At 37.5% G+C, this 10,152-nt stretch overlaps 1 protein-coding gene and 1 long non-coding RNA gene across 3 annotated transcripts in view; one reads left to right on the forward strand and one right to left on the reverse strand.

Annotated features, from left to right (window-relative positions):
• The window catches only part of LOC112156159, a gene marked incomplete in the record, with an annotated part of 59,262 nt that overhangs the window by 47,035 nt on the left and 2,075 nt on the right, over positions 1-10,152 (forward strand). The window contains 5 exon segments of the mRNA XM_036216596.1: positions 8,630-8,861; positions 8,964-9,077; positions 9,173-9,188; positions 9,260-9,336; positions 9,444-9,515. Coding sequence (XP_036072489.1) covers positions 8,630-8,861; positions 8,964-9,077; positions 9,173-9,188; positions 9,260-9,336; positions 9,444-9,515 — 511 coding nt within the window.
• The window catches only part of LOC118600027, an 8,425-nt gene continuing 8,137 nt past the window's right edge, over positions 9,865-10,152 (reverse strand). For both annotated transcript variants that reach the window (XR_004949594.1, XR_004949593.1), the window contains one exon: positions 9,865-10,072. This is a non-coding gene — a long non-coding RNA (uncharacterized LOC118600027). The remainder of the gene's footprint in view (positions 10,073-10,152) is intronic.

Raw genomic sequence — 10,152 nt, forward strand, 5'->3', positions numbered from 1 at the left:
TGAATAGTAAGTATTGTTTCTTCTATACCCGGGAAATAGAAAAAGGAAAAACCTAACAGGTGGAGTGCAGTCACATTAAACTGGATGTCTGTTGTAAAGTGATGGTCCAAACCAAGACCTTTCTGACTACCAATGATGTCTAAAAAGGTTTTATAAGATGAAACATTGACGAGTCAAATGCTCTGCTACAGGATCTTCACTGTGCAAATGAGTATCTGAGTAGTAATGAGTAGATGTTTTTCGCACAATCCCACGTTCAGTAAATGTCCACGGACCTTTTAGCTTCTATCAGGTGTTATTTACTAAGAAGCACTTAGAGAAAAATAAAGAAACAAACTTGAAATGAAATAATCCTAATTTGTCATTTTTATTCATGTAAATATACCTGCTAAATAGTCAATTTGTAATACATTTGCGCGGGGGAGCAAAAGTTAAGGTTTAAGAATCAGAGGCTGTAATGAGACACCACCACCACCTTATTTTAAGACAGGAAAAACATTCTTTAGAGTGAGGAATGAACAGTATAATGCACTTAAAACATCAAAAAGTAGAATTTTCATGGTATGGCTCTTCTAAACCAGGAACTTCTTGCTCTGAGGTGAGAGCGGTAATTGCTGCAACACTGTGCAGCCCCCAGTTTCAGACATTCTCTAATGGGTCTTTGATTTCAGGACAACAGAAACTGTGTTTTTCAGAAACAGAAAAGGATGAAAACAATTCTGCATTCAAAACGACCAGATGACCTGTGTTATGCATTCCCTGAAATACACTTTTTAAAGGACTGAACTTCTGTCATTTGGTGAAGTAAAACATTTATAGGCTCCAGAGATGAGAGTCTGCTGTGGACACATATGTAGTGTTGCTGTCAAAGCTGCTGCAACTCTCCTTAACATGTGTGAAAAGGAAGGAAACGTCCAGAACTCTGAACCAGAATCTAAAATTAAAGAATGTTTATTTGAACTTCTGTTTTTCGGAAGAGCAGATCTTCTGTGCAGCAGCAGAAATGCAGGAGTGGAGCTCCTTTTCATCGATTTGATTCATCAATACATAAATGCATTTAAAGTATTTTTATTAGTTTGACATCTGACCTCCAATCTTTTATTTGCATTAAACATAATTAGACTCAGTAAACGAAAAAAGCAATAAAATAGTGTTTGTAACCATGGAGATCTAAACTCATGGTTCACTCTGCTGTGGTCTGGTTCAGTTTCCTGCTTCTCTCTGATGTGTTGCTCCATCAGCTCCTGCAGTTCAGATTTAGTTTCTTCATCACGCACATTATAGATTCTGGACTTCTTTAAAAATAAATGTTGAGGTTTTGCTGCCATTTCTGGTCTTGTTTGATGGACTTTATATGGTGTAATTGCTTTCAGTATTCAGACTGGACAAATTTGGTTCACTTAAAGTGAACTATTGTTTCCCTCAATAATCCAGAACAAATTTTCCGTCTGAATACACCCAAGAGGGCTCTTGTCCAGGACCAGGAACTGCTCTCAGATCCATTTTTCAAGGTAGTCTTGGTTCGATCCAACAATTTATGTCATAAGCACTTTTATCAGTGTACCTTCTTAGCTGTTGCCTCCTCAGTAGCCGTCTTGCAGCATGCCTCCATCGTACCAAAGTACTTGTTGAATCTTACGTTGATAGACCTTTAAAAAGAGACAGCAAAATATAATTTCAAATGGGTGAACTATCGTGACAAGGATTGTAAAATGTAGGACTTTCTTTGTTCCTTCTGTTGTTGTTTTGCTCCACCCACATAAGAAAAGATATTTAGTCATGTGTGTTTGATTGCAGTCTGAATACAGACCAAACGCAAGATTTAAGACTCGATCCAGACCAACAGACTTTTCCAGTCTGAATACACCCATAGATAAGATGTCTTGCGTATTTTAAAGTACATTTTTAAGGTTTTCATGAATTATGTAAAGAAACTTCTTCCAATGTGGGATGTAGTGCATTAAAAAGCTCTGTACTGTTTCCCTGAACGATCATAGATACATTTTAAGACTGTTTAAAATTCTAGATGTAATGTTCTCTAAGAGTGGTAGGTCACAGCAACCTGTTAGTAGGAACCATTTTGTTTAAAGTGTCCTGTTCTTTCACAGTGAGATTGCCAAACCACACAGGGACAGAGCTGGTGAGAAAACTTTGCACACCAATTGAAGTTTAAAGGAATGTTTTAGTTTAAGTAAAAGTAAGATAAGCAGGTGAATCTAAGATTTTTGGAGAAAGTGACATCCAAAAACTTTAACATATCCTCCATTTACATCTTACACCTAATCATAAGTGGTGGCGGGCTATTCTCACTACATTCAAGCTTCACCCCACTTTCGACAGTTATTTTTTTCTCATTTCCTGTATTTAAACCTGTGACCTCACACAGACCAGAACTGAGCCACTAAATGCAGAAGTTTCTGCATTAAGAACATCTTATGCTTCGGGTTCTGAAGCTCATTTTAAATTTGAGAGATGAAGAATGAGCATCAATGATGTTTGATGAGAGGAAGAGGATAAAGAATTCCCAAAACTGATCACAACAATAGAGTGAGTATGACATGGTTATTAGTATCTGTAAATACTTATTTTGCTGTAGATTTAACATTTTTATTTACTTAAAATGTACTAAATATTTCTTATTTAAATAGAAGATTAAACGTTTTAAATGATTATATATTTCATGCTCTTTTTGTTTTTTGTTTTTTTGTTTTTTTAATGTATTTTACCCAGGACAGATTAAGAGCAGCATTCTTATTTACAATTGTGCCCTGGTAAACCCAAAACATTTTGAGAAAAAACAAGAAAAAGAAAGGAGTTACAAGAAATAAATTTGAATAGAAACAAAAAAAATCAGAAATCTTGATCCTACATGCACAGTGAGAGCAGAGGTTAGTACCTTGTCTTAAACACACTGAGCATCTCCAGCAGGATACTCACACAGGCGGCAGTAAACTGCTTTACTCTTGGCTCTCACCTCTGAAAAGTGCGTTGCACTTTCTGTTCACCTTTCATGTACTCACTTTTCAGCAGATTGGACCAGAATCACTTTGCACCATAATCTTGCATATTTACCGACAATAGATCAGTTAAGAGTACAACTCTATGGTTATGGAACTTTTGAGCTTTTATCTATAGAGAGATTTTTGTTCGACCATATTGCAAGCAAAAGTTACAGTTTTGAGGTCAAAATTTTCTAAGCTGCAAACAAAAATGTAAATTGCAAATAAAATATTTAATATTTAATTGAAAAATATTTGTTTCTGCTTTGCAAACTTTATTTTTTTGCTTGCAAAAATAGTTTTGAGTTTGCAAACAGCAAAATGCGTGGTTCCTCATTTTGCTTTCACCCTATCTTTAACTTTGCATTTAACATTTTCTCTCAGCGTTACGTTTGTGCCACTCCAAACAGCCTGCTGATTGGTCTAGATTCTATCCAATCAGATGTCTCTACCTCGCATTGCCGTGCTTGTTAATCGAGGTGGAATTAGTGCTGTTCAGTCCGAATTCTACAGTCTTCAACCATTCTGGCCTGTTTCTATTTGAGCAGAACTCAGAAGGAGCAGCAAAGCTCAATTACAGAACAGGGTTCTATATTTATTCACGTTAATGTAGCGATCAGCGTGTTTAGAGTGAAGACTCCAAAGGCAGGGCTGCCCACCCATCATTGGTTGTCATCTACCTAAAAGCTTGAATAGAGGTGTCTTCAGCCACACAAGTAAGGGCATGATATCTCATTTGTATTGTACCAAGTGAATCGACTTCACTCTCACGTCACTTTTAGTCCTCATTTTACAGTTTAGACTCAGAATATTCACCTTTCGGCTTATCTCGTCAGGAGTCCCAGAGTGAATCAGATTTCACTATCTTGCACACATGGTTTTGCCAGAGAGTTTTAAGTCGTGTGCCCTTCCCTACACAACCCTGCATTTTCAAGGCCCAGGAAGACCCAGTTAGGCAGCAGTATGAAGGACCTTGAGTTAGATTGAGCTCATTGGGTGCTTTGGGAAGCAAACCCAGGCATGGAACGAGTTCCAAAGCAGATGACCCAACATAGGAATGCAGATTCACGTGAAAAGAAACCTGTGGACAGACCAAGGATCTGAGGTCAGAATCCAGAGAAGTTTGAAGTTAATACAGAAGTACCATCAGACATTCAAAACATCAATTCACTCCTTTTCTTTATGTCAAATATCAGAGCTCAGTTCTTTGTCAGCTTTTTATTTAGAACTGTAATTCTTTCATTAGTTTTCTTCATGTCCCTTTGCTTTTTTAATTGTATTTTTTATATTTTTATGTTCTTTTGAAGTGTTCTTTGTATTTTTAAGTGTTTTCTTTTAATTATGAAATACTTATTTTAATGTTAGGTGTGACGCTATCATTTATTTATATTATTTCTTCTGTGTTTTCATAAAATATATTGTAGTTTTGTATTAAAATTTAAGAGGATTTTGGCTCCCAGATGTAACCTGGAAAAGCTTCTAGAAAGTGATGATCTGAAAGAGCTTTTATTGTGAAAGGCCACATTCCTTTTCCTTTGGAGTCATTGTTCCCTTAACTCAGGGGTCGGTAACCTTTAATAGTAAAAGCGCCATTTGGGCTTGTTCACTACTGATCAAAAGATCGAAGGAGCCGCAAAGTCAGCCTTTACCAATATGTAATACCACTTTGAATTCATTACATCTTTTGAATATAATAAATCTGACTTATATTTCTGTTTTGACGTGAACAAAAACAGAAATATAAGGGGAAACTAGCATTTTCTCAAAATGTGAAGATTGTTGTGCAGCATAAGATAATATGAACTTTAAACCCATAAAAGATAAAACTTTTTAACCAAAGTTTTGGTAAAAATGTTAAAGAAGTTTAGCTAAAATCTAAAGCATAGAGCAAACAAGGCCACTTCTTAACATAGTTTATCTTCTAGGTGCACCTCAGCCATACATTTATAAGCTTAACTAATCTAAATTAATTCTATAGCCAGAGAGCCAATATGGAATGGTAAAAGAGCCACATGGGGCTCTAGAGCCACAGGTTGCAGACCCCTGCCTTAACTGGATATAATATAGATCCCTGGTTGTACATGTTCTTTATTTTATCAATAAAAAAGTGTTAAATATTTTTCTCTGAAGTGACCATGCAAATAGGTTTGCATCATGAAGATATTTGCTTAATTTTAGAAAGGTTCAATGATGTTTCTGCACTGACAGGAGAGGACATTTTGTTAGTTGTGTTAACATGGACCTAAAGGAAGGAAAGACAGAAGCAAAGCAATATCGTTTTATCTTTAGTATTAGAAGGAAATACAATTGTGTAATTTAAGGCTCACTCCATGTAGCAAATTTTTCACTTTTCAGTTTTTCCATCAGGATCTGGTTCAAACTGAGTGAGGATGGAACTGAAACTGTTCTTTGAGCTGCTGTTAATCATCTGTGAGTAGAATTATGGAAACTTTTTCTGTGTCAGTTGTTTCAACAGAAGTAAAATGTTGGTTAAAATAAGTAATGTATTTTTGTGTCTCTCTGACATAGTGCTCGTCACATTCATCCAAGGTGGACAAACTCAAGGTATTTTAATCTTAACATTCAAATTTTTACATCTCATTTGCATGACATCTACTTTTGCCTTTTTACATTTATAGTTTTTTTCTTTTTTCCTCATCCAGCTGAAGAGTTTTTGCATTTAAATTTGTTCAACATCAGGGGTCAGCAACTACTGATAAAAAATAAATAATTAGGTGTATGTTTTTTTACTCTTTTATTTTTGTTACATTATGATACAAGACCTGAGTAACTTGTTGTTAGTTAATTCTGTGATGATACTTTCATTGCTTGTAAAACCAAATATTTTTACTTTTTAATTAGTTTGCTATTCATAGTGATTTAAATTTTCTGCAACTAGACAGCATCATTCTTCATTTTCACCTCCAGTAAATGCAGTGGTGATCAGCTGTAATATTAATTACGTTCACCAGAACCAGACAGCAACAGGTCCATTCCACAGCTGTGAGGCTGAAAGCTGGACCCCACTCCACCACTCCAACAAGAGCGTGCCCCATGAAAATAAACACCAATAACAAGTCCTGCAACAAAAGATCCCCATATGGAAACATAACTTCATTAATGACAGCGACAACAAAAATATGACCAAAAAAAGCTGTGCAGTCATAACACTTCGTTTCGCGCTCTTCCTCCTAATGCGCATGCAAAGTTCCATCCACAAACATGAGCTAAAATCGCTACATCTGTCATTTCAACAGTTTCAAAACAAAGAAATTATTACAGCTTTTTGTTTAACCGCGGCAACCAACCGCGGCACTGTAGGGAAAACTACAGTGCGCATGAACTTAAAAACCAGGGTTGTGTCCAAATTCTCCCCTCAATCACTATATATTTCCACTTTACAGCGTTATTCATCTTAGCTGCCCGCTAAGCTGCCTGCATTCAAACATTTTAATTCCCGTCAGAGTTCCCCTGGTCATTCACATTTCTTTATTCGTGGTTTCGCTTAATCACGGATTGATTTTTCCAATCACATGACTTCTCCGTTATGTCACAAAAACTCTTGACAACTCAAGACACTTGTTTGAATTGTTTGCTTCCAAATTATGGATGAAACCGGAAAATTCTGGATACAGATGCGCTTTGGCACTTAACTGATGCAGGAAGCACAGGCTTTTTTTCTTAAGGCACAGAGAGACAGAGCAACAGTCCTCATGAACATTTTGCAGACTGTTGTTCTGGATAAAAAACTCTTTATGTTGAGCACTACTCCATTGTTCCTTCATAAATGTTTACACAGCATGATCAGAAGTGTTTTTGATGAATATGGATCGGTACAGAGATTCTTCAGCTGCAGAGGTTGGGGGGTGAGACAGAGACCGGGGGTTCTCCTAATTCGCAGATTTGCGGAGGTCTCTGGTCACTAATCCCCCGATAATAAGAGGAGAACACTGTATACGCCATGTTCAAAAGGCAGAGCAAGACAAAGACGAGCTGCTGGATGAGGCATTACAATGACGCAATGACACGCTAGTGGTCTACAGAACATATGCGCCATGAAATCAACCCCGCCCAGTGAGACCGAGCTCAACTGAGTGGAAAGACTCGCCAGAAATAACTGGTCCGTACCGTACTAATCTTTACCGGACCGGACCGGACCATGCTCAGTGGAAACAAGGTTTAGCACACCACCTCTGTTAGAGTCAAAGAGAAACCTGGAGGTGATAAGAACAGGGAGGCTGTTGTATTCAAGAAACTATTATATAGTTTACCATCAGTGGAGCATCTGTATATTTTATTGAATTGACTTTGAGGTGATTCAACTCTAAGGTTCTTTGAAATTTGAGTAGAATAGAAAACTGTAAATTAGACAAGACCGTTGAATTAAACATTTTATTCACTGATATCAATTGGATGCAAAATGGTGTTTTAAAAGCATAACGGAGAAGGTTTTTTTTCTAATATTCAGTTTAAACAAACATTTCTCCAACAGAACCAGAACCTGAACCAGAACCAGAGCTTGAACCTGACATTGAATCAGAACCAGAACCAGAGATTGACAGTGAACCTGAACAAGAGCTGGAACCAGAACTTGAAGCGACTGAACCTGAACCAGAACCTGAACCTGATTATGGATATATATTTGAACTTGACTACGAAATGTATACTGCATTTCAACCTAAATTTGATTCTAAACCTAAACTATACCTACAACTAGAACCAAGACATAAACCAGAACCTGTCCTGAGAGTGTCTCCACGGTGGTTGAGTCCTGGATCCTCAGTGACTCTGAGCTGTGAGGTTGAACATGAGTCTGCAGGATGGAGCTTCTACTGGTATAAAGCTGTTCCTGATCTATCACACAAGTCTGGCTCTTACAGCTATGAGCTGCTGCCTGCTAGCTCCAATGGGACTGCAGACAACTCCTACATCATTCATGGACAGACACACACAGCAGGATATGTGTGCAGAGCTGGAAGAGGAGAGCCACACGTCTACACTCTTTACAGTCAACCTCACTTTGTCTGGTCTGGAGGTCAGACTTCTGGTTCTTCATTCATTTCTCTCAATGATTTCTCTTCAGATTTCAAATACTGTCACATTCTACTATTTTGGGTCTCTTTGTTCTCCAAATCCAGCTAAAGTGTGCTGATCTTCATCCTGTTTGTGTTCAGATCTTCATCCATCAGCGTCTCTCTCAGTGAGTCCTGACAGAGTCCAACACTTCACCTCTGACTCTGTCTCTCTGACCTGTGAGGGAAACTCTGCTGAGTGGAGAGTCGGCAGCTTTCTGCTTCCTGACTTGCTGTCATTCTGTTCTGACTGGGGAACAATGAATGGATCAACATGTCATGTTCAGAAGATCCAGTCCAGTAATGCAGTGTTCTGGTGTGAGTCTGGATCAGCATTCAGCAACGCAGTCAACATCACTGGACACTGTGAGTGGAAACATGTTTGGATTCCTGTTTTTAGCTTGACTTTCATCATTGGATTGATTAGAAACACATGCAGAACTTGAAGATGGATTTAGATGATCAACTGTATGTAAACCAGAATGAAGCAGACAATGTCAAACATGTTGTGATGAGATGTGATGAGGATGAATGTGGATGTTTCCAGATGATGATCTGATCCTGCTGAGTCCTGTCCATCCTGTGACTGAGGGACATTCTGTTACTCTTGGCTGCAAGTGGAGGACAGAAAATCTTCTTTCTAAAGTGTTTTTCTATCAGAATGACACATTAATCCAAAGTGAGAGCAGAGTGGAGATGATCATCCCTGCAGTGTCAAAGTCACATGAAGGCTTCTACAAGTGTCAGTCCTCAGGAAAAGAATCTCCACAGAGCTGGTTAGCAGTCAAATGTCAGTGAATGTTTCCAGTTGTTCTCAGCATGAACAATAACAGCAGCATTTACTTCATCAATCTGTTCACTAACTTTGATTCAAATCCATGATGTGTTCCAGCAGCATCCAGACCTGACAGCTCTTCACTTCCTGTTCTGTTGGTTGTTAGACCGGTTTGTGTCTTTCTACTGATGATTTTTCCACTGATGTTTTATTTGTACAAAAAGTCAAAAGGTGAGAAATGTTCCTTTAAAATCACATTGATGACTAAATGATTTGACCTCAATGATGCTGTTCACGTTATAAACATTTGATGTTATTATTTATAGATTCAACCTCCATCAGGTTGGTAAATTTTTATTTTTATTGATTGATATCCGTGTTTATTTAGTTATTAATTTCTTTCATCTCTGCAGATCTGATGAACAAAATCAGAATAAAGTTCCAGATGAAAATGATGCTGAACAGAACACATATGGATCTCTGCTCCATGGTCAGTCTGAACTCTGGCTTTATACAATCTTTTATTTTTTTAATTGAAAAAATGATTGAAATGTTTATATTATATTTCTAATCTGCTTTTGTTCTGTTTTTTTGAAGGTGATGTTGCTCTTTATGAGTCACTCAGAGTCCAAGAAAACACAGAAAATAATCCAGATTATGTCACCATAGGTAATCTGAGGGGATTTTGGGGATGATGTGCAATTACTGATAATAAATAAACATTGACATACTATTTATATTTCAACAGTTTGTTGGAGCTCTGAAAGTGACTTTACAAAAACAAAAGCATGTTCCTACTTTCAGCATATAGTGCTGATTGATGTTTTTTTTAATCTACCTCTGGATTAAGAACTGCTGTCACTGTATACACATCCAGCTAAGCATATCTACAGTCAGTCAAATGAAAATCACAGCTGTTGTTTCAATTCTTTTTCAATACATTTAAGAAAAAAAGAAAATCCCAAAATGTGTGATGGGAAAGTCATTTGCCCTGAAAGAATGAAACAGATGTCAATAATCCTGTGTAAAAAGAGAAATCGGTTTTCTTTTTATGTTTATCTGTGAAGATTCTCAATCATCCAGGTGGTGTTGTCTTGAAGTTGACTCTGAGCAACTGGACTCAAAATCTTCCTTGAAACCTTCTGTCGCTCATCCAACTGACTTCATCAGTCTGAGTCATCCAGGATTCAGTCCACAACTGTAACCTCCAGGTGGAACACAGATTCCTGCAAAAGGACGGATCATTAGGAGGAACAAAGAAACAAAACCAGAGTATACACCTCTGCTCTTGTAATCCCACTAGTCC

This window comes from Oryzias melastigma, linkage group LG18 (assembly GCF_002922805.2).
Source record: "Oryzias melastigma strain HK-1 linkage group LG18, ASM292280v2, whole genome shotgun sequence".
Taxonomy (NCBI): domain Eukaryota; kingdom Metazoa; phylum Chordata; class Actinopteri; order Beloniformes; family Adrianichthyidae; genus Oryzias; species Oryzias melastigma.